Source organism: Triturus cristatus, chromosome 8 (genome assembly GCF_964204655.1).
Source record: "Triturus cristatus chromosome 8, aTriCri1.1, whole genome shotgun sequence".
In the NCBI taxonomy this organism is placed as follows: domain Eukaryota; kingdom Metazoa; phylum Chordata; class Amphibia; order Caudata; family Salamandridae; genus Triturus; species Triturus cristatus.
The window spans coordinates 1,629,698,924-1,629,724,235 of record NC_140591.1 but is presented as its reverse complement, the minus strand read 5'-3'; the positions used below and the strand labels follow the sequence as shown (position 1 = coordinate 1,629,724,235).

Genomic DNA, 25,312 nt, shown 5'->3' with positions numbered 1-25,312 from the left:
GCACCTTTGTCCAAGTAGGGACTATTGCTACTAGTCAGGATAAGGGAGATACACCCTTAGACAACCCCTGCTCACACCCTTGGTAGCTTGGCACGAGCAGACAGGCTTATCTCAGAGACAGTGTGTAAAGCATTTGTGCACACATACAGTAACACAGTGAAAACACTACAAATGGACACCACACCAGTTTAGTACAATAGGAATCTTTATCTAAACCAAAACAAGGCCAAATGACAAAAAACCACCATACATATCTCAAGATATCATCAAAAATAGGTTAACAAAAAATATGGTTTGCAGCAACAAATAGCTCCACCTGGGGCTATTATGATGTCGTGACAGATGAAAATCCCAAAGTACGGCGCTTACCGCGAAGTGCTCGGCATTGGGCCCCGGGTCACACGGACCCCCAAATAACAGTAACTTGTCAAACTATGATAAAAAAAAACGGTGCACAGCCTCGGGTGGTGATACTTTATTGGCGCCAGGTGGTGTTGGTTTCTTATAACCACAGGGGAGGTGAGGTGTTGGTTCCTTACTGCGATGCAGGGGAGGTGAGGCGTCGGTTCCTTAATGTTGCCTGGGAGGTGATGTTGTGGTGGCTTCGGTTTTTTGCGACGATGTAAGGTTGATGGATTCGGGAAGTCACCCATGTCGGGTATCGGCTACGTGATGATGAAGCACAGGCGTCGGTGAGGTCGGGGTTGCACTGTTAGTCGAGGCGGTGCGTCGTGAGCATCTGAAGTGGTGCCCTCGGCTCTAGTGCAGGCAGTAGCCTCGCTGACGGCGTCAAAGTCGGTACTGTGTGGCAGCGGCAGGGCTGCGGTGCAAGTCTGGGCGGTGCGTTGTGCACTTTACTAGCGGGGCCCACGGCTTCATTGCAGGTAGCAGCGTAGCTTGCTGGCGTCAGTGTTGCAATTTCCTGTGTGGCAGCCGAAACAGCAGTTCCAGGTGCAGGAGGACAGAGGAAACACAGTCTTTGTGTCCCTAAGACTTCAGAACAGGAAGCAAACTCTACACCAAGCCCTTGGAGTTCTTCTTCAAGCAGGATACACAGCACACAGAAAAGTCTTGGTCCTCTACTTGGCAGAAACAGTCACTGCAGGCCAACCTCACACAGCACACAGTAATGGGGCAGTACTTCTCCTTCAGATTTTCCAGCTCTTCTTCTTGGCAGAGGTTCCTCTTGAGACCAGAAGTAATCTTAAGGTCTGGGGTCTAGGCCCAATATATATTTATATGACATTTTCCTTTGTTATCTTGTGGCAGGAAGTCTCTTAGGTCAGTCCAAACCAGTTCTGTCCTCTGTAGCCTAGCTTTATGGCAGGAGGTGGAGACAGCATTGTCCAACGCAAACCAGGCCTATTCAGGCCAGCCCTGACTCATCCAGGAAAGGCAGGACACACCTAAACTCCCCAAGTGGCTGTCTGAAGGGAATTCACAACTCCAGCCCCTGCCACTCCAAACCAGACAGTCAATACCCAAACGAGCAGAGGCACACAGGATTGCTAAGCAAGAAAATAGCCACTTTCTAAACATGGTATTTTTCAAACAAACAATATAAAAATCACCTTTACTAAAAGATGCATTTTTATATTTTGAGTTTAGGCATACTAAACTCCATCTTTCTATATTGTCCATGTGGGAAGTTATACTTGTAAGATGTTACAAAGTATTCCCCATTCTATTCCATGGGACAGATAGCCTTTTAATAGTAAAAAACAAAATACACCAGGATATGTCCTACCTTTCACATACACTGCACGCTGCCCAGGGGAATACCTTGGACCTATCTTAGGGATGACTCAAATGTTCAAAAAGGGAAGGTTAGGGCCTGGCAAATGTGTTGACTTGCCAGGCTGCCATGGCAGTAGAAACTGCGTACAGACACTGCTGTGGTAGGTCTGAGACTCCTTTGAAAGGCTGCTTGTGTGGGTGGCACAATCATTGCTGCAGGCCACATAGCAGCATCTGACGTACAGGCCCTGGAAACACACAGTGCACTGTACTAGCGACTTAGAAGTGAGTGAAATAAGCCAATCATGGAAACACCAATCCATAACCACAATTCACACAGGGAGCACTTGCAAACTAATCGGCATTGGCAAAGTGCCCAAAACATCTAGAGAGACAAAAGAACAAGTTATTTACCTTCGGTAACAATATATCTGTAAGAAACATAGGTTAGTTATAGATTCCTTACCTTAAAATTACTCCCAGGCTTTAGACTGGATCCGGAACATTTTTCGTTAGCAGTACCCCTGGGCATCGAAAGTTGGCGTTGGTCGGCTCCGTGTTCATCATTGGCGTAATGGTCGCCGGGATGACGTTGCGGTAGCTACATAGACGCCGCCCTCGCGCGCTGACGTCAGTTCTGTACAAGACTTTTCACGTCAGAAGTGCAGAGCCATGCAAGACACTGACCACTGATGCACAAAACTAGGGCCCTGAAAGGAAGTCCTTTACCCTAGAAGTCAGTACACAGAACTGGGAGAATGGGTGGGGAGGTAAGCAATCTATAACTAGCCTATGCTTCTTACAGATATATCGTTCCCGAAGGTAAGTAACTTGTTCATCTGAAAGAAACAGTTAGTTATAGATTTCTTACCTTAAAATAGATACCCCAGCAATACCAACCCTGGAGGTGGGTCTGCGAACTAAGTTCATACCAGGAAGTCCTGGAGAACAGGATGGCCAAAGAAGCTGTCTCTCCGGACTTGGCTGTCCGGGCAGTAGTGTCTTGTGCTGCGATGCCTACATAACTGCCTGACAGATGTCATTAAGGGGGACTCCACGTCCCAAAGCAGTGGTAACTGCCATCGCCCTGGTGGAATGGGCATGCAACCCCACTGGAGACTCCTTCTTTGCAAAGGAATAACAAGCTTTGATGCACAAAACAAATCCATCTAGAAATGGTCCATTTGAGCACGGCCCAACGTTTCTTGGCGCCCGCGTAGCCAACAAAGAGCTGGTCATCCACCTGGAATTGTTTTGTGCGATCCAAGTAAAAGGAAAGTGCACGCTTTGGATCCAGACGGTGGAGCCTCTCTTCTTCTTTAGAAGGATGCAGAAGCAGAAAGAAGGTGGGCAAAGTGATGGTCTGTCCAATATGGAAAGTAGTAAGTGCTTGAAGCTCACACACCCTGCGCGCAGAGGTGATGGCCACCAGAAAGACAGTTTTTAAGGTTAGAAGCCTGAGAGGACAGTTATTTAGCGGCTGAAAGGGAGCGCACATAAGATATTTGTGAACCAAGTTCAAGTACCACTGGGGCATTATGAAGGGAACAGGAGGAAAAAGATGAGTAATGCCCATAAGGAAGCGATTTACAAAAGGGGACTTGAAAAGAGAAGGCTGATCAGGGAGCCTGAGAAAGGCTGACATAGCTGAGAGGTAGCCCTTTAGAGTGCCCAGAGCAGAGCCCTGCTGGGCCAACGAATGGAAGAACAAGAGACTCTCAGAAAGAGGGGCGGGGGATCCATAGTCTTTGCTGTGCATCATGCCACAAATTTGTTCCATCTATAGGTGTATACTGTCTTAGTGGAGGAACGCCTGACTGCCAAGATAACATCACAGATTACGGGAGGCAGATCAAACGACATCAACTGCTGCCGCTCAATCTCCATGCTAGGAGGTGGAGGCTGGACAAGTTCGGGTGGGGGACCGTCCCCTGCGACAGAAGATCCTCTCAAAGAGGCAGTCTGATCGGAGGATCGATGGCCATGTGTAACAGCTCAGGATATTAGACTCTTCATGCCCAATCCGGAGCCACAAGAATGACTTGGGCCCGGTCGCACTTGATCTTCTTCAGCACTCTGAGCAGAAGTGGTATAGACAAAAAGGCGTATGGAAGACTGCAACTCCACTCGCGACGAAAAGCGTCGCCTAGCGAATGTGACCTTGGAAATTCCAACATGCAGAATTGCTGACATTGCGCGTTCTTTTCAGTGGCAAATAGATCTAACCAAGGCTCTCCCCACTGCCGAAAGAGAACTTGCACCACCTCTGAGTGAAGACGCCATTCGTGATTCATCATGCACCTGCGGCTGAGTTTATCTGCCCTGGCGTTCAGCGAACCTGCCAGGTGTTGAACCACCAGGAATATGCCCTGATGTTCAAGCCATTTCCAGAGGCGCAGGGCCTCTTAACATAGGGTCTACTACCCCACCCCACCATGTTTGTTGCAGTACCACATGGAGTGGTGTTGTCCGTGAACACCTGCACTACTCTTCCCCGGACAGAGGAAAGGAATGATTTGAGTTCAAGGCGAATCACCCGAAGCTCCAGAAGATTGATGTGGAGCCCTGACTCTGCCGGAGACCAGAGGCCTCTGATCTTCGCCTCCCCCATGTGGCCGCCCCATCCCAGAAGTGATGCATTGGTCACCACTGTGAACTCTGGTTGGGGAAGGGAGAGGGATCTGCTGTCGACCCCATCCTGGTTTGTTAGCCACCATTGCAATTGGTGTGCAAGATCTGGACGCAATTGGACAGGTTCCCCTGATGTTGCGCCCACTGGAACTTAAGCTCCCACTCCAGAGCCCACAAATGCCATCTGGCATAGTCCACCAGCAAGATGCAGGAGGCCATCAGGCCCAATAGCTTGAGGATCATCCTGACTGAAACCCGGGATAGAGACTGAAAGATCGGAATCCTAGGAAAAATATCCCGGACTCGCTGTTCGGGAGGATAGACCAGAAACTGTGTCGTGTCCAGAACCACTCTGATGAAGAGGAAATTCTGAGAGGGAGTCAGTTGTGACTTCAGCACGTTGATGGAGAACCCCAGCGAATGCAGGAGGTCGGCTGTAGTCTGGAGGTGGGAGACGACAGCCTGGAGCCAGCCCTCCTTCCAAGCCAGTCGTCGAGATAGGGGAAGACTGGAACCCCTGATCTGCGCAGATAAGGCGCGACCACAGCCATCACAAACTGAAAGTGCTCGTGGCCTACTGTGAACCGCAGGTAACGCCGGTGGGCCGGTAGGACGAGTATGTGAAAATAAGCGTCCTGCAAGTCCAACGCTACCATCCAGTCTCCAGGGTCGAAGGTAAAGAGGACCTGAGCTAGCGTCAACATTTTTAACTTCTCCTTCCAGAGGAAGCTGTTGATGTTCCTGAGATCCAAGATAGGACGCAGCCCTTTGTCCTTCTTGGGCACCAGAAAGTAGTGGAAATAGCAACCATGACCTACTTCTGGGACAGGAACTCGCTCAATGACTCCCTTGGCCAAGAGTGATGAAACTTCCTGTTGGAGATGGGCCAGATGATCCTTCAACATGCAACGGTACTGAGGTGGAATGGATGGAGGGGTAGTCACGAAGGGAAGGGAATAGCCCCTTCGGACTATTTGCAAAACCCACCTGTCCGACATGATGGTGCACCAGTGGGGGAGGTGATGGCGAATCCTGCCGCCCACTGGCATTTGGTGGCCCTGAAAGGTCAGACTAGGAGGGTTTGGAGGCTGCTGCATGGGGCTGTGGTGGACTGACCCACCCGCAGCCCCCCCAGAACCTCGGCAGTGGTTCCCACATCCCTGGCCGCGCAGGGGCTGAACAGCTTACACTGTCCTGTGTCTCTCTGTGGCCACAAAAGGGGGTAAAGGCAGACTGCGCAGGTGGTGGAGAGGCCCAAGGACCCGGCCGTAGCCCAAGAGTCCTTAAAGCACTCCAGCTCATTGTCTGCCTTGTCACCAAATAGGCGACGGTCATCAAAGGGCATGTCCATAAGAGTGGATTGGACATCCCCTGAAAAACCAGTCGACCTCAACCAGGCGTAGCGTCAAAGAGCTACCGACGTGGAAATCATCCTGCCTAGTGAGTTGGCGGTATCCAGCCCACAGCGGAATGTAAACTTCGCTGCATCTCTCCCTTCCGCAACTGCACTGGAGAGTACGGTCCGGGCCTCCGCCTGGCACTGGGGCAGCATTTACGCTACCGTATCCCACACCGCCCAACAGACATGCAGTGTTTACCGACCATAGTTCCAAGCTGGAGGAAGAAAACATTTTCTTCCCAAGATGGTCCAGTAAGGGCCTCATTAAACAGTAGCAAGGGCTCCTAAGAGTTTGCTGACGGCTCAAGCACCTCTGTCAGGAGGTTAGTCCTAACTGCCACCGTAGGTAGCTCCAGGTTGAGAGCCTCGGCCGCCCTACGCAACACCATGGCGTAAGACGATCCCTCCTCCGTAGCTACAGTAGGAGGAGACAACATTTCAAGGTCTGGGGAGGGATCCAAACCACTGGCTTCCCCCAGTTCCTCTCTCCAGTCCGGTTCATAGCCCAACTGGTCAGTTAGATGGTCTCCAGACCTCTCCCAGTCCTCCTCACCCTCCTCTGGCTGCCAATCTGGTCTAAAAGAGCCAGGGAGGAACAAGGGCACAAAAGTACCCGTCGGTGCCGGATCCAGCCTCGGTCGACGCCAGACCGGCTCTTTGTCTACAATGGGATGGAGGCCGGGGTGGACGCCAGCTGGGGACACAACCGGCGTCGGCTGCGGACGTGGTCCGTGGAATCGGCGCCAGGGGATGTGTAATGAGGTCAAGCGGCGCCGATCCGGATCCAGGCCTGGATCCAAGGGGACCCTGAAGTACCGGGGCCGGAGCCGCCGCCTTCGAAGGCCCAGGGCCCCCAGCCGAGTCCGCTGGGCCCAAAGGCGTGCCGGTGGAGTCAGGCTGCCCAAGGATGGCATGCATCGATTTGTAAAATTGGCAAAGCTGGGCAGGGGTCGCTCCGGGTCCCGGGAAGGGAGGGACTCCCAGAGTCGACCTGAGGCTCAGAAAAAGAAGGAACTGACGTCAGTGTGCGAGGGCGGTGTCTATGCAGCTACCGCGATGTCATTCCGGTGACCACGACGCCAATGACCAACGCGGTGCCAACTGACGCCATCTTTTGACGCGCAGGGGTACTGCTGACAAAAAACTTTCCGGATCCAGTCTGACGCCTGGGGTAATTCTAAGGTAAGGACTCTTTAACTAACTGTTTTTTTCAGATACAAAATCCAGCACACAGGAGGCAGAGGCAAAAAGAAAGGGAAAAACCACACCAAGGATGCCAGGTCTAACAATAGATAATTTGGAACCTTTGACCCCTTCTTACCCTCCAGCTCCATTCACTGTTGAAGATGTCTCTCTTTGCTATATCCAGGCGGTTCCAAAGCAGAGCGAGTTTGAGCTGGTAGGTCCAGTTGTTGTAATCCATGCTCTGTGACGCTGCAAAGTAACAGGTAACAAACAGGTTGACATATAAGTGACATTCTAGTTTGAATACCAACATTTGCATGCAAATTAGCACATATCCATTAAGTACAGACCAACATGAAATGCCTGACACGCTTAGATAGCGGTTTATTGTAAGCCCTGACCAGCAGAAAGAGGATGACACAGATAAGGAGCACCACAAAGGTTTTTATTATCACAATAGTAACAAGTGAACAAAATGTTTACTTTAACGAAATGTGGCAGACAACGAGGCACAATCTGAACTAATAGCGTCCTTTAGGTTGTGAGAGGCATAGGCCATCTCCATGGTTAATTTTGTAATCCTATGAGCAACTCCTGTGCATAACCTCATTCCAAAACAAGTGGTTGCCCATTTGAACTGCACTTAGACCTATTAAAACACAGAATATTACAATCACTAAATAGCCATGCCTCTTTTTGATGGTTTTATGGTTCTACGTACATTTCTTGATCAACTGAAAAGTATTAGGTAAAGTAGCATAAAACCACTCTCCTTCATGTCCTTCCAGAATGCCTCCACCACTATCTGTAGTCCATCTACAATCCCCATCAAGCACACCAGGTGTAGCAGGGTTGATAGTATTTTGGGTATTCTTGAGTCTCTGCTGCCTCCAAGAGGATAGCCTGGTCCAGTAAGGAACAGGCATCCTGATCAGGGAAGAGATCAGGGGGTGTCAACATGTACAACACGTATTCGGGCACGGAGGCTACACAGTGCTCCTCATACCTTGGACACCACTCTGAACTGCCCCAACTCCGGGCGAGGATAATGGGCGTCTTCACAGCCAGTATTACCACCACCACGAGGACAGTGGTTGGATTCTTCACTAGTTTATTTTAACGCAATCATGGAAGATGAAAAAAAAACGATGACCTGTGCTTACAGCCTCAGAGGTGGTTAGTTGTAAAATCCTCTGACATATAGAGATATTTCCTTTTCGACTTTTGTTAATAACGTTTGACTAGTAGCAAATTTGCCAGCAGCGTAACTCATTTGTATCTGATTCTCTCCACAAAACTGTCAGGGGGCAGTCAAAGTTTGTTTTAGTGGGAATCACATTTTGTGAGACACATACTACATTTTCGAGTTACTTTTTATAGAAGAAGTTCCATCTGAATAGATCCTTTTTGTTAATTCATGGAAATCACTCAAGGAATTAAACAAAATTTCGAAACTTCGGTTTGGAAAATACATTTGATTGGCTGGGATGACTTCCAGCTTGAAAACTGTTTTCTACTTCTTTAGAAAGCTCACAAGAAAACAAGTTACTTACCTGTAACTGTGGTTCTCCAGTATTGGTAACTTTCATAGATTCCCATAGCTTGTATCATTCCCTGTCGTCGGAATGGGAGCCTCGGTAAATAAAAAAATAACATAGCAGTAGGAACAAATCTCATTTTGTAGCATATCCCCCTCTTTTTGTAAAAGAGACCAAAAAAATGTAACAATCAATCAGATTAGCATCACCCCCTAGAACCTTCCTGAGAGAGCCTCAGAGCCTCAGATTTTCGTAGCCGTTGTGTAACAGTAACTACATTTGCTGAAGGCTGAGCTTTCCCAGGGGAGGAGGGTGGGTGCATGAGAATCTATGAAGGTTACCAATACTGAAGAACCAAAGTTACAGGTAAGTAACTTGTTTTCTTACTCCAGTATTGGAACTTTCATAAATTCCCATAGCTTGTATCAGAGTAGCTAGCAGTTAGCAATAAACCACATTTTGTGACATAAATACTGAAATAACTCTGTATCCATACTTTCATAAGAAGTAAACAGACATTGAAACATTAGTCAGTAAATATTACCAGATACAAAATATGCAATAACAGGAAGGAGGGATAGAAGGGAAAGCTCACCTCTTATTGGAAGAGATTCCTCAGGACTGCTTGTCCCACTGCCGCCTCACTCCGTGTGGAAGAGTCCAAGCAGTAGTGCTTTGTGAAAGTATGGGCACTGCTCCATGTAGCTGCCCTACAAATGTCCTTGATAGGAACTCCAGCGAAGAGAGCAGCAGATGATGAAACTGATCTTGTGTAGTTAGCCCATACATGTCCTTCCAGCGGCTTACCCGCCGCTTGGTGACAGTAGTGAATTGCGCTGGCAATCCAAAGTGAAATTCCTTGCTTTGAAAGGGGAAAACCTTTTTGAGGAGCACCAAAAGCGACAAAGAGTTGCGTAGATTTCCTGAAATCCTTTGTGCGCTGAAGATAAAATATGAGACATCTCTGGACATCCAAGGAATGAAGAGACCTTTCTGCTGGAGTCGTAGGTCGAGGGAAAAAAGATTTTAGAACGACAGGTTCATTCAAACGGAAATCCGAAGGGACCTTTGGAATACATTTCGGATTCGTTCTTAGAATCAGAGTGTCGTTTTTGAACTGTAAAAAAGGTTCCTTAATCATGAGATCTTGAAGTTCTTCAACTCTCCTGGCTGACGTTAAGGCTAGAAGGAGGGCCACCTTCCATGACAGAAATGTAAGATCCGCTCTATGAATAGGCTCAAACGGAGGTCTCATGAGATGAGCAAGAACCAAGTTGAGTTGCCACATTGGAGGCGGAGGTCGAACTGGAGGAAAGACTCTAAAGAGTCCTTTCAGGAATTGCTTGATAATCCTTGCAGACCAGAGGGAAGGGCCAGAGGCTGTCCATTTGAATCTAGAGATGGCCGCCAGGTGTACCTTGATGGAAGAATGTGCAAGACCTGACTTGGCCAGAGATAGAATGTATGGCAATGTTTGATGAGGAGCAGAAGAAAACGGATGAAGGTTTTCTCGGTGGCACCACAAACAGAAATGTTTCCATTTTGAGCGATAGGTCTTATTTGTACTTGGTGCACAGGCTTGAGCTAAAACCTCTTTACATTCTTGGGGGATATTTAAACTCTGGAATTATCGGTGCTCAGAAGCCACGCTGTAAACTGAAGTGACCTCGGATCCGGATGCACTACTTGGCCCTGCGACATTGTCAATAGAGAAGGAATGGGACGCAGGTGAACCGGCTGATCTTGAGAGAGTAGGAGAAGCTCTGTGAACCAGAACTGGCGGGGCCACACCGGTGCTATTAGAATCATTGTGCAGGGTTCCGCTTTGAGTCCTGCTTGCATAAAACCGGCTTTTCCTGTTGTCTGGGGTAGCAAACAGGTCTATGGACGGAGTGCCCCAATGTACGAAAACACTGTCAACAGTGTACTGATCCAGCTCCCACTCGTGACAGACCGACTCAGACGACTCAATGTATCTGCTGTAGTGTTGAGGGTACCTGGAAGATGTTCTGCTGAGAGAGCAATCTTTTGAAGAATGGCCCATTCCCAGATCTCTTGGGCCTCTTTGGAAATAAGTTGAGATCTCGTTCCACCTTGTTTGTTTACATAATGCATGGCCGTCATGTTGTCTGTACGGACCAAGACGGTGGAGTTCCGAATCCTCGGAAGGAAAGCCTGTAAAGCCAAACGAATCGCCTTGAGCTCCAGAAGATTGATGTGGAGAGTGCGTTTTTCGGGTGTCCAGTGACCACTTACTTGAAGGTCTTGCAAAACCGCTCCCCAGCCTTCCAGCGAGGCATCCGTGGTCAGTATCAAAGGAGCTGGAGCAACCTTGAAAGTGAGACCTTCCGAGATATTGTCTTTGATCGTCCACCAGTTGACCGCCTCTCTCATAAGACGAGTGACTATTATCTTGTCATCGAACGTGCCTTCCGCCTGGCACCACTGCATGTCCAGTTGTTCTTGTAAGGGGCGCATACGAAGTCTGCAATGCGGAATTAAGGGAATGCAGGATGAAATCGATCCTAGGAGAGATTTGTACAGACAGACAAACAGAGATCATCTTCTTTGCAATTGATGGGCGGAAAGAATCAGCCTTTTCTGTCTTTCCTCTGATGGGAAAGCTTTGCAACAAGTTGTATCCAGAATGGACCCTAGAAACTTGGCCGACCTGGATGAAAGAAGGACTGACTTCTCTTTGTTGAGCTGAAGACCCAGATGATTGAAAAGCTGAATGCAACTTTCGACTGCCCTTGTAGTTGCATGAGAAGATGAAGCTTTTATCAACCAATCGTCCAGGTAGGAAAAAACCTGTAGAGACTGTCTTCTGAGAAACGCTGCAACTGGGGCCAATACCTTTGTGAATATCCGCAGAGCGGATCTGAGTCCAAAAGGCAGGACCTTGAACTGAAAGTGGCTCTTGGCTACTGTGAAGCGTAGAAATCTCCTGTGGGCTGGGTGGAGAGGAACATGGAAGTATGCGTCCTCGAGATCCAGAGTTGTCATGTAATCACCTGGATTCAGGAGACGCAAGATATCCTGAAGAGATACCGTCTGAAACAAGAGTTTTATGAGATAGGTGTTGAGCTCCCTCAGGTCTAAGATAGGGCGCCATTTTTCCTCCGTCTTGCGAACCAGGAAAAACCTGGAATAGAACCCTTCTCCTCATTGGCATAGAGGTACTGGCTCTATCGCTCCTTTGATGAGCTTCGAGACGTAGAATATGTAGATGTTTTGATTCGGTGGCGCGAGGGGCTCTGGAAGGTGGTAGGTGTTGAAACTCTAATGTGTGGCCAAACCGGATGATATTGAGGACCCACCGATCTGATGTTATGATCTTCCAGCCGTGGAGATATTGTGATATCCTGCCCCCCACTGATGTTACTGGGGGTGAAGGAACAGTAGGCAGAGCCGGGAAGCCGCTATTATATGGCATTTAGAGGTATCTCTCCCCTGAATTTGAATTTGAATACGGATTTCTAAAGCGCGTAGCTACCCTAGGGCATCCCAGCGCTGACATACGACCTCCTGTCATCCTATTGAAGGCTGGCGAGAGAAAGACGCCGAATGGCCTTGGCGTTGAGAGTACTGAGGTTTGTATGACTGTGAAGACTGTGAATAGGAGGAGTAGCGCTGTTGGTATCCTCCTCTGTATGTAGAAAAACCTTTTCCTCTTGCACCCCAGAAAGGCACTTTGCGGTATTGCAATGTCCCCAGGGACCTTGCCGTTTCTGTGTCTTTTTTGATGTCCTGTAGAGCGTCGTCCACATGCTTCCCAAAAAGCATGTCTACATCAAATGGCAAATCTACGTTTTTATTTTGAACTTCAGGGCGAAACCAGGTAGCCCGAAGCCAGTCTTAGAACAGCCGAACCTGCCAAGGCGCAAAAAGCAGTGGTGGCAATGTCCGTTGCGCAATCGATGAATTCTCAAGAAGACCGCTCTCCTTCCTCCAGGATCTTCTTCGCGTCAGCCTTGGAACCATCAGGCAGTTGATCCAAAAATGGAGATAAATCGCACCACATTTGGCGATCATATCGTCCCAAAATTGCTAGTGCATTGGCAGCTCTAACAAGGAGGCTGGACATAGAGGAAAACCTCTTCCCCACATTGTCTAAGCGCCTACCCTCCTTATCCGGTGGTGTGGCAAGGGGCGCCGATGGATTCTTTGACTTTCTTTGAGCCGCCTGCGAGATAACAGAATCCGGCTTCGGTTGACCAACCAGGCAAGCGGGACTATCGTCAGGAGCCTTATATATTTTTTTTCCAGGCGCAGAAGAACAGGGATGACGGTAGCTGGAGACTGCATCACCTTTATTCCCTCACTCCATACATGCTCCACATTTGGGATGGAACGGATAGATTTAATGTAAGGCTCCTTAAAATAATAAAGAAAGCACTCCGATTGTACAATTGGAATGGGAAGGCCAAACCTCCGGAGGTTGAGATAATTGAGAAGCCACAGTAGCCAAATAAATAGGTCGGAGGTGGTGGTGGCGGCGGTTGCATTGATTGCTGATCAGAGGTGTGAGATGGAAATCTCCTCTTATAATCTAACAACATGATTTTTAAGTCACTAATAAGTGAAGACGGCATGGCCACCATACCCTGTTGTGTTTGCTCTTGAGGTCTATCTCGTGGAGGGTACTGTTGTTGTTCCAAGTAATAATCACCAGAATCCGAGTTGTGGTATTTTACTTGAAGTTGGGATGGACTGTACGCATCCCCATAACGACCTTCTTCTTCCTCTGAATATTCCTCGTCCAAGAGCAATGCCGGAGGTAATGGTGTCACTCTACGCGGAGATGTCATTTCTTGACGACGGGCCTGTCGACGGAGCTGGAATCGACGCCTGGTGAATCTTAGATGCCGTCGACGTACCTGATATTGTCGTCGTCGACAGACGGATTTTCTTCTCAAATTTTCCCTCCTGAGGTACAGATGCTGGTTTCTTGAAAGGTTTTGCCTTTTCAGATGGTGGAGAGGAAGCAGAAGGTCCATGGCTCACCTTCTGAGTAGAAAGTACCTCAGGAACTAGTCCCTCCCTCTCCTTTACACCTCAGTGAGGAGATTTTGTGGGACTGGGACTAATCAGAGGTGTTTTGTAAGGCCTTAGTAGGAGGTTCAGTCGAATTTGAAGACCTACCCCTCTTTTTAGACCTCCTTGAAGATGTAGCTGAGGAGGAATCTTCACTGTCACTGGATATTACTTCCTTACGTGACTTCATCTTCTGTAACCAGGTCAATAGACATCCTCCCCTGTCTCTCAGAGTCTTTGTAGAGAAGGTCCTGCAGATCTTATAATCAGTGGCCTTGTGATCAGGGTACAAGCAATACATGCAGACTTTATGCTTGTCTTCAATGTAAAGTCTTTTTTTAGAACAAGTAGCACAGGCTTTAAATAAAGCTTTCTTTTCCTTGTCTGACATCATGAAGAGAAAAAAGATGAAATCCAAAAGTTGTAGAGAAATCTGAGCAGAGCTCAGTGGAGACTCCCTTAGCACAACGTGCGGTAGAAAATTTGAGGCTCTGAGGCTCTCTCAGGAAGGTTCTAGGGGTGAGGCTAATCTGATAGGTTGTTACATGTTTTTGGTCTCTTTTACAAAAAGAGAGGGATATGCTACATAATTAGATGAGGCCTAGGCCTTTCTTTCTCTTTTGTACCTACTGCTATGTTATTTTTTATTTACCAAGGCTCCCATTCCGACGACGGGGAATGATACAAGCTATGGGAATCTATGGAAGTTCCAATACTGGAGTAAACTAAGTATCCCTGTTCATAAACCACAAGCTGCAAATTTGACATGGAAAGGTGGTCACAGCTTCGCCACGCAGGATGAGGCTAGAACCTCCCCATATCAGATAAAGGAGCCAAGGTCTCAAACCTGGATCCTGAGTTTGTGAACCAGGACTGTGGACAATAAGGGAATCAAAAACATTTCATGACTCTTTGGTACAAACCAAACGTGGTTCACAAAGCAAATGAAGATTACTATCTCTTTAGGTTCATGAACTAGAAAAATCAATTCACGAACCAGAAGGTTGATCAAAGGGTTTATGATCAGCTGTGGTTCACAACAGGTTTCACAAAATAATTTAAAAAACGAAGTTTCCAAACTGAAGAAAAACATCTAAAAAAACTGCCTTTTGGACAATTATCGTTGAGACATAGGAACAAACCAATGGCCTTGCCCAATTATAGTTATACGCACTGCTAGACACTAACAACACACATGCTGAAATTTAAATAGAAAGAAGCACAAATCTAACAGCAATAGTTTAGGATGTGGAAAGTGCCGACACCTATAAAATGTGTTTGTGTTTTCTCATATGTTATATGCTATACCTGGTGACTCAGTGGACTAATTCACCCACTCCAGAAACCTGTGTTTTACTTCATGGCTGCAGGTTCAAATCCTAGTGAGTCCATCAGCCTTTCACCCTAAGGAGGTCAATAAAATGAGTACCACTGAGTTGAGTAATACTAAACCCTTGTTTTTCAGTAACAGATACCTAAGGCTTAAAGATGTGCTTTACAAATAGGTGTGTTGTTATGTTAGATGTTCTGGAAGACTTCTAGTGTGGAGGTGAAGTCTTTACCAACCTTTCAGGAGGGCCATAGCGACATCCACATCCCGTGCGCTGCCTTTCTCCTCCCTGAAGATGGTGATCAATTGCCTCCTGCGCACTATGTCCTGGATCTGGAAAACAATGCAAACATCTTGGGATAATCCCTCATGTGCACACTATCATAGCCTAAGTAGATCAGCAATCAATAACAGAAGGGTTTTAAAGGAGTTGTTGATGATGAAATAAGTTACTTACCTGTAACTGTAGTTCTCCAGTATTGGAAGGTTTCAAAGATTCACATGCTTGAATCATTCCCCGTCGTCATGATGGGAGTCCCCGGTACTTAAAAAAATAGCAGTAGTAGACTTAAATAGTCATAATACACTAATAGGTATAGACCAAAGAGGCCTAGGCCTCTTAGTTTAATAACCTATCCTAGTTCTTATAAAGAAAAGGACCACCTTTTTGCCTCAACCAATCACCACTAATCACCCTCTAGAACACTCCTGAAGGAAACTCAGAACCTCAGATTTTCGAGCACAAGTGCTGTATACAACCTGTTGAAACATCTACAATGAGCTTCCCCCCGAGGAGGGTGGGTCGCATGTGAATCTATGAAAGCTTTCATAGATTCACATGCTTGAATCAGAGTAGCAAGCAGTTTTGTAGCACATTTACCATAGTTTTGAGACTTAACAGGAATCTAACAGTGTAACCTGCAAAAAATCACCAAACAGTATAAATGATATAACCATCATGTTAACAGTCAAGGAAAACCTTCCATAAGCATTCAAGACAATAACCAATTTACCATATGGAAATGTGATACAGTTGAAAACAGGTAGGAAGGTAGACAGGGGTGGCTCACCTTAATGGAATAGATGGCGAAGTACTTCCTGACCTACTGCGGTATCATTGAGAACTGCTGAGTCCAAACAGTAGTGTTGGTGAAAACGTGTCTATTCTTCCACGTTGCTGCCCGGCAAATTTCCGGAAGTGATACTCCCGCAAATAAGGCTGTAGATGTTGCCACTGATCTTGTAGAATGTGCTCGGACTCTAGCTGGCAGAATTGTATTGCACTTGCAATCCACCTGGAAATACTCTGTTTGGAGAGTGGGAAACCTTTCCTTGGTGCACTGTATGCCACTAACAGTTGAGAGGTCTTACAGAAAGATTTTGTTCTCTCTAAATAGAACTTCAGGCAACGCTGAATGTCCTAAAAATGCAAAGCTCTTTCAGCCGAGGTCATGGGTTCGGGAAGAATGTCTTAAGAACCACTGGTTTGTTAAGGTGGAAATCAGATGGCACCTTTGGAATGAACTTTGGATTTGTTCAGAGCAGAACTCCATCTGATCTGAATTGCAAGAAAGGTTCCTTTATTACAGAAGCTTGTATTCCACTGACCCATCTGGCTGAGGTCAAAGCAAGTAACAAAGCCAACTTCCAAGATAGGAATTTGATTTCTGCAGTGTGTATTGGTTCAAAAGGGTTTGTCATTAACTGTGAAAGAACCGTATTCAGTTGCCATGTCGGTACTGGAGGTCTAACTGATGGAAACACTCAAAAGAGCCCTTTGATGACCTTCTCGAAGCTCTCGGTGCCCTTCATTCCACCTTGGTGCACGGCGCCTGGGTATTGGGGAGTAAGCTTGATGGTGTGGCATCAGCGTCGGAACAGTTGCGGCCTGCCTGTCCCCAGGTACACAGGGACTTCCTACACTGCACACAGGAGGACAGTGTCGTGGCCGCCCCTGTGAATAGTGACCAGCTGGAAACTCCGGACAGTACACTAACGTGTGATCGGCTGGCTGTGGGTCTGGTCTGCTCCGGAGGTCTTGGACCTGAGTGGGGGTGGTGGCCTTGTCCCGTGCGCGGCCTCCGGCGACCCAGGCAATATTCAGGCAACGGTCGCCTGCTCTGGCTGATTCCGCCTTCCTGGACCTTGTGTGCAGTGCAGATCCTGGGGCAGCACTGGGAAAGACGACCCTCCATAAGGCTGACTGTGTTGGTATTCAGAGACTTCCACCCTACCTGTGTGTGTCGCTTCCTGGTCTTTTTTGGACGCTCCTCTTCTTTGTAACATTGGACATGGCACTGGGTCGATGGGTATGCATGGGTAGATTCGCAAAGAGGGGCCAAGGATAAGGCTGATCCTTCAGAGGTGGTCATCTAATAGGCGGGCGGGCTCAGGGGTTGCGTGCTCTCACGGCATAACTGTTAGTGTAATAGGTGCATAATGCTCCCCATTTTTCTTTGACATGGTCGAATTTGTGTTGTTTATAGTTTGCTTTGGGGGAAAACATATTGTGCGGGAGGGAGAAGCCGGGGGCATGTTTTGGAGGCCCTCCTCCAGTTTATTAATACTCTCTCTACCCCCCCGTCTGGTGGGGTTTCTTTTCTTACTCCTCTTTCTCTGTTTCTTCTATATTTCGGGTCTGGTTCCGGGGCGACAGGCACACTGCTGGGGGGGGGGGGGGGGCCGTACTCATCTGCAGAGGTGCAGGGTGGGGGGTTGGGGGAGGGGATTCTTTAGTCTTTAACCATTTTTTTCCATGGCCTCCTTTTTCTTCTCTTATTCTTCTTTGTCTTTTTTTTCTGGGATCAGCATGGTAGAACTCCTTCGTTGTTAATCACTGCTTTTTCATGTGTGCCACAATTTCCGTGGTGTTTTCTGGGTTTTAGGGCAGGGGACTGCTGGCGCAAATGGCCGTGATATTCCTCCACATCCTGAACTTCCTGTTTCAGCACCATTGATTAGATAGATTGCTGTTTATTGTTGACGTTTATTATTCTGCCTGCCATTTTTCGCTGCTGGGAAACCGTTTGGCACCTGATCCTTCCATCCTCCCTTATTATAAAATGAAAACCTTTTGTATCCTGGTCTCCTACTTGGGCTGTTCAGTGGCCGAGAGTATACTAGCATGGAGATTCTGCTCCCCGAGGCGCTGCCTGTGATAAAATTTGATTTCTGTTACTCTGACTGCTTAGCGGCCGGCCCCGGGGGTTGTAGGCCGTTACTTGTTATTGGTTGAAATGTCAATAAAGGTTTTTCAAAAAAAAAAAAAAAGAGCCCTTTGAGAAACTCTTTAATTATTCTAGAAGACCATAAGGGAGAAGAAGACAATGATCTTCTGTACCGTGAAATGGCTGCTAAGTAAATCTTAATAAAACGATGCGCCAAACATGATTTTGCGGGGGTGTTTCCGAGTGGTCCGACATGGCGGACGTGCAGTAACATCGCTCCCCTATCCCGCTCATAATCCTCCATAAATCTTGCCATCATCCTGCAGCTATCCCCATGCTGATCCACTGGGAGACGAGATGAGGCGGTGGGCCACCCTTGATACCTGCATTGGGTGCCATTCCTGCCGTGAAGCTGCCATATTTGCCTTTGTGGCTGGGCCCGGGAGTCGGCCTAGGTGCGCCTCGCCTCCGGAGCATGGGCCTGTTGCAGCGGGCTGTGGGCTGGTGCGAGCCTCGCTTGCCGGTGGGGGCTCATGCAGATGTTGTACTGAATGCAGACGCTGCTGCCTGTCACCTTGGGGCCCTGCCATAGCTCATTTTCCGGGTGAGCGGACTGCCGGAGATTGAAGACGGCCTGCTCCACAACTGTGTGGGCCTCCGGTTGGGCCTCTTGCTCCATTGCTGCCTCGCTGCCCCGCCCCGCAGTGAACCCGTTCAGACCGGGTTCCTATCGACTCCTCCCCGGCCTCGAGGCTATACCTCCTGCTTCCCGGATTCGGCCTGGGCAGCTGGGTGCACTGTGGGACGTGTTGGGGTGGGGTCCTGCTGGGAAACACCGCTTCCTTTCCTCCTGCCTGCAGTGGGGCCTGGTGGATACGGCCTGCCACTTCCTGGCCCACCCGCCTCGCACTGAACACCTGTTGACCTGTGGGGCCAGGCGGGGGCCGCAGACTGCCACCTGCGGTGAGTGACTTTTACCGGTCCTTCGGGCCATTTCTAACATGCCTCCCACGGGGCTTGTTCCAGTGGTGGCCGGTGTGGAACCTGTGTATGACCTAAGACCTGCGTCTCTCGAACGATGTCCCGGTGAGCGTTCTGGACCCCACTCACCCCATATTGCTATTTCCCTCTGCAAAGGGGGTTATATACCTCCCGGATCAGTGCCCTGGCCTAAGGGACGCCTTTTCTACGTGGTGTGCGCCTTCCCTGGACGGGACGAAGCTGCTGCCCTGCTCCTCGCAGTGCGCCTGGTGGACCCCACCTGCACCCGCTCTGACGCCAATGACACCCACCTGTCTTCTGCTGCAGGGTGGGGGCTGGGGATGCCCGCTAGTGGGGTGCCACCACCTACAGAGACAGCCAGGCTAGGTCCTGGTGCAGGTTGTGGGTGTCGGGCCCTCCCCCGGTCACCTCTCCCAGCCGACCTGTGGTGTGCTCCTGGGGCTGCAGCCCGGTGACCTACTGGTATATCATCTACTCTGGACCTCCATATTAAATTGTCTTTCTCCAGTTTGGTTCCCAATGGCTAAGGACAATCCTACTTGGGCCACGTCCAAGCAATCCACCATGGACAAATACACTGGGGCTAACGCCCAGTTGCCCGGCCTGGAGTCGGACGCAACTCTTATCCCTGACAATGCTGCACTCCTGGCCGCTATCACTCAATCTAGAGATGCACTGAAAGCCAAAATTGGCACTGTGGGGTTTGATGTGATGCTACTTCGGTAGGACCTCCACAGTGCGGATCAACAGATTACCGAAACAGAAACGCGGATCTCCGCGACGGAAGATCCTGTGACCTGTCTTTAAAAGAAGGTATCTGACTTGGAGTCGCTGACCGGCTGCCTGGCAGTTAGAGTGGAGGACGCGTAAGGCCGTGCTCAGCGGAATAACCTCAGTTTTGTAGGTTTTCTTGAGGGCTGTGAGTCCAACGACACCGCTGCCTTTTTACCCAAATGGCTTATGGAATGGCTCCCGGCTGACTCTCTCTCCTCCTGCTTTATCATGTTACGGGTGCATCGAGTTCTGCAGCAGAAGCTCCGCCTGAGGGTGCGTGCCCATCCTCTAATCGCCTGCTTCATCAATTACAGAGACCCGGATATGATTATCTCCGTGGACCTCCAGACCTCCAAACAAACCTGCCGAAAACTAGAGAAGAAATGGCACCACGAACAGACACCGGAGAACCACGCAGCCCACATGAACGCCATGCGCCAACACCATCACCTCATGAGATCCGCCAAAAGGACGTCCTTCAAGGACCGCCTCGACAACAATGTACACAACAGCAAAGAGCTCTTCAACATCGAGAAGGAACTCTCCAACCCCAGCTGCAACACCACCGACATCCCACGATCGCAAGACCTGTGCAACTCCCTTGCCACCTTCTTCCATCGCAAGATCGCAGACATCCACAACAGTTTCGACAACCCGACCACCCCAACAGCCAACGACACCTCAGACCCCACGGCCACCACCCACAGCGACCCCCTGCTCACCTGGAATAACATCAACAACACCATCAAAATCATGAACACCATCCACTCCGGCTCCCCAACAGACCCGTGCCCACACCACATCTTCAACAAAGCCAGCGCCACCATCGCACCCCATCCCCGCAAGGCCATCAACATCTCCTTCGAGACCGCGACCTTCCCGAAGAGCTGGAAGCACGCCGAGCTCAACGCCTTGCTCAAAAAACCCAAGGCAGATCCAAGGGACCTCAAGAACTTCCGGCCCATCTCACTGCTCCCGTTCCCGGCAAAGGTCATCGAGAAAACTGTCAACAAACAGCTGACTCGCGACCTCGAGGAGAACAACATCCTGGACCAGTTCCAGTCCAGGTTCCGCAGCAACCACAGCACCGAAACTGCCCTCATCGCCGCCACTGATAACATCAGGGCCCTGCTGGACAACGGCGAAACCGCGGCTCTCATCCTCCTGGACCTGTCAGTCGCCTTTGACACTGTCTGCCACCGCACCCTACGCACACGCCTCCACAACGCAGGGATCCCGGACAAGGCTTTGGAATGGACCACCTCCTTTCTCTCCGGCAGAAACCAGAGCGTCCGCCTCCCCCCTTTCCGCTCCGAAGCGTCCAAGATCATCTGCGGCGTACCCCAAGGATCATCCCGCAGCCCGACATTGTTCAACATCTACATGGCCCTGCTCGCCCACGTCCCCAGACTGCACGACCTCAACATCATCTTCTACGCCGACGACACACAGCTGATCCTCTCCCCTACCAAGGATCCCCTCACCGCCAAAACCAACCTACACGAAGGAATGAAAGCCATCGCCGAATGGATGAAGAACAGCCGTCTGAAGCCGAACTCAGACAAGACGGAGTTCCTCATCCTCGGCTCCACCCCCTCAGCCTGGGACGACTCCTGGTGGCCGACAGCCCTGGGAGCAGCACCGACACCCACCGACCACGCACGCAACCTGGGGTTCATACTCGACTCAACGCTCTCCATGACCAAGCAAGTCAATGCCGTCTCATTTTCCTGCTTCAACACCCTCCGCATGCTCGGCGGGATCTACAGGTGGATCCCCACCGACACAAGGAGAACGGTTACCCAGGCCCTCTTCAGCAGCAGGCTGGACTACGGAAATGCCCTCTACGCAGGAGCCACGGCCACACTGGTGAAATGACTGCAACGCATACAGAACGCCTCTGCCCGCATGATCCTCGACATCCCTCGACACAGCCACATCACACCCCACCTGAGAGACCTGCACTGGCTGCCCATCAACAAGAGGATCACCTTCAAGGTCCTCAACCAGGCACACAAGGCACTCCACGACAATGGACCAGCATACCTCAACAGACAACTCACCTTCTACACCCCGAACCACCAGCTCCGCCAACCGCGCCCTCGCTACCGTCCCCTGCATCCGAAGAGCGACCTCCGCCGGCAGATCGTTCTCCTACCTCGCCGCCAAGACCTGGAACACCCTCCCCATCCTCCTACGGCAGACCAAAGACCTACTAACCTTCAGGAGGTTCCACAAGATCTGGCTATTCGAGCAGTAGCAGCACCCCCCCCCCCAGAGCCTTGAGACCCTCACGGGTGCGTAGTGCGCTCTACAAATTTCCTGATTGATTGACAGGCCCGGCTCAAGGGAGTCCTCACTTATGCCTCTCAGCCCATCATGATTTTCCCTGACTATACTAAACTGGTTCAAGAGCGCCGACAGTCATTCACCGAGGCCAAGGCCCGCCAGCGTGGCCTGAAGATTCAATATTCCTTGCTATTTCCAGCCCATCTACGTGTCTCATACAAATCACAGACCTACTTTTTCGATCCACCCGAAGAGGTCTCCCACTGGACAGACGAATCAGTTTAACACAAGGTCTGTGCCCCTCCTGGAGTGGACTCTGACGCCTCATTGGTGGATTACAGACGGGTCCTGCCCAGACTCAACGGGAAACAGCAGCGCCAGTCACGTTCGAGACTGAGATCCCAGCCCCGCAGTAGCTCTCGTAGACGTGTGACGGATGGTCTGCAATCCCAGTCACCTTCATAAATATCACTGTCAGACTATACCTGTGATGTATCTCTTTTGATGGCAGCTCAAATTTGGGCTACCTAGTTCTTGTACATTTAGGAGAGACTGAAAACGCTTTAATGTACGTATCATGTTCTGTTGGGATCTATTATATGGGAGCGGATCCTGCCCCCCGTTGGGGGCGGGACGCTCACCATACCGCAACAGATGCTTCAATGTTATTGAGGTATTGTGGGGTGAGGGGGCTGGGGGGTGGGGAGGGGGTTTGGGGTTCTGGGGAACTGTATGTTTTTTGTCAGTGTCACAATGTGGTTTCTCCTGCTTCGACTCTGTGTGCATTATAATACCCATTTGTTAGATCATTTGCATGATATATACCCGACATGACAGACGGCCAGGCGGTTAACCATTATCAGTTTGAATGTCTGTGGCTTACTGAACAAGGTTAAAAGAGGGGCAGTACTCCGCCAGACTAGGCGACACAATGCTGACATCCTGATTCTACAGGAAACACACCTGCTATAGTAATAGTAATCCATCGCAGACTGCCATTTGTCCATGAACGGTCTTGGTCTGATTCCCAGGGAAGGTACATAGTGGAGTCTAGCACGCTTTATGGTCAGCGTATTACTCTGGTCTGATTGTATGCTCCCCCTCCCTTGTCGTCATCCTTGGTAGAACGAATGACTTCCCTTTGGGCTGAATTTCCGCAGGGCCTACTGTTGGCTGGGGGCGACTGGAATGATGTAATGTGCCCCTCAATTGACAGATGGCGCAGCACAGGGCCGCAGCCTGGCACGGGCGAGTAGAAACTTCACACGCTGACTCAGGGATTGAGATGGATTGATACCTGGCGGAGATTACACCCTACAAATGAATACACATATTTTTTGACTACACACAATTCCTTCTATCGCCTTGACTATATATTAATATCTGCTCTTCACGTCCATAAACTTTAGACGGCAAAGATCTTGCCCAGAGGCCTGTCTGATCACTCTCCAATTACACTGGTAGTACATCTGCGCCCTGATCACTCCCCCCCCCACTGGCGCCTTTCGAATTGGCAATTACAGGATGATCCATATCATCAACAGATGTACGCAGCCTTCACTGATTACTTTGCACATAATGTCAGCACCGTGGATTCCACGGAGAACTTTAGGGAGGCCATGAAACCAATGCGGAGGGGTGTGGACATTGCATTCTGCACTGCGCGGCATCGACAGTCAAGTGAGAAATTAGTCCATAAAGAAGCGCAAATCCTAGACTTGGAAAGTAGGAGCAGAGAGGCCGATGGCGCGGCAGCTCGCTGCCAACTCCCCGTAGTCCAAATCTCCTAGACGAAGCCAAACTGGGTTGACTTGCCACGCATAGGCGCATCTATCAGTGGGGCGACAAATCTAGTGCCCTTCTACATTGCCTGTGCCAACGACCTGTGACCCTTCCCGAGATTTTCAGTCGTACCATGCGCTGTCCCATCTCCTCATCTTAAACAATTGGTGGTATGGTGATCGAGGCGACCCTGCCTATGCGCTCGAGCGTTGGTTAGTGGACTCTCAATCGCTACACATGATTCTACATTCTAACACAACACTCAACTCGCTGCCGCATGCAACCCAGACTATCTATGTGATCTGGTGGCAGGCTCTACGTAGGATCGGGTGGTGGGTCAGACTTACTAAGGAAACCCCCCTCTGGCATAATCGCCTCCTACCGTAACTGTTCGAACTTCCCGGGATTGCGGACTGGGACGCTATTGGAATCTCAACGGTTGGGGATATTCTTAAAGGTCAGACCCTAAAGTTCTTCCAAAAACTACAATCCGACTTCCAAATGCTCCGCTCCCAATTCTACAAATATCTTCAATTGCGCAACGCTTTCTCTCCTTACCTCAGGCAACAAGACACCATCCCCGATTTCAACCCCATTGAGACCAAAGTGTTTCTGGTTGAGATGGGTGCATACAAAATCACAGCGCTATACCGCATTTTGGTCACCAATAGTCCTAACACACTTTACAAAACCAGGGAGGCCTGGCAAAAAAAGTCCTGGGTCCACTTGACGAAGACGACTGGGTGGAGGCACTTGAATCCCCGCTCAGTGCGGCCACTGCAGCGCGCCTACGACTTATACAATTCAAATACCTCCACAGGGTTTAATTCACTTGCTACAGACTTTGGCGCGCTAGGATGATTGAGTCTCCCCTCTGCCTGCGCTGCTGGTCAGCGGATGGTACCTTCCTCCACATGATATGGGACTGTACCACACAGTCGCGGGTTTGGCGTGGGCCTGTTGACGCCCATTGGGGCAGGACTGTATATTTGAATAAAGGTATTCTGAATAACATATACTGCCTCTGTTACTTCTTGCAAGCCAGTGAACAAGGGCTACGACTTGAAATGCGTATGGACTACTTGCAATTTGGAAGTTGGGGTTTCTGTTCTGCTGCTGCTGCCATAGGTGTTTGTGCTGAAACCCCGTCAGGTGTGACATCTTTAATGGGGACACCCTTCGTGTTTTTTGTGTGTAGCAGCTAGTCCGGCCGCAAAGATGTCCCGCCGCTCAATCAGCGGATCCGACTGCTCGCTATCACGGATACCTTTTGGAATGGAGGGGGGCCTCACCTTTGGATGATATTGGCGAGCAGCCACCGGTTCATCTACAATTTCTTCCCACTGGGGGTATGATTTTAAACCATTACTCCATGGGGACAATTATTTTGTTAACGGAGGCAGCAACACCCACTGGGGTTAAGATGAAACGTTTGGTTAGA

The 25,312-nt window shown here is 49.5% G+C and overlaps 1 protein-coding gene across 1 annotated transcript in view; it reads right to left on the bottom strand.

Moving 5' to 3' along the window:
- The window catches only part of LOC146808461 (transient receptor potential cation channel subfamily M member 2-like), a 3,976,112-nt gene that overhangs the window by 3,409,395 nt on the left and 541,405 nt on the right, over positions 1–25,312 (bottom strand). Inside the window, exons 9-10 of the mRNA XM_085623954.1 lie at positions 15,094–15,190; positions 7,089–7,201 (exon numbers count right to left, since the gene is read on the bottom strand). Of these exons, the coding sequence (XP_085480080.1) occupies positions 7,089–7,201; positions 15,094–15,190 (210 nt within the window). The remainder of the gene's footprint in view (positions 1–7,088; positions 7,202–15,093; positions 15,191–25,312) is intronic.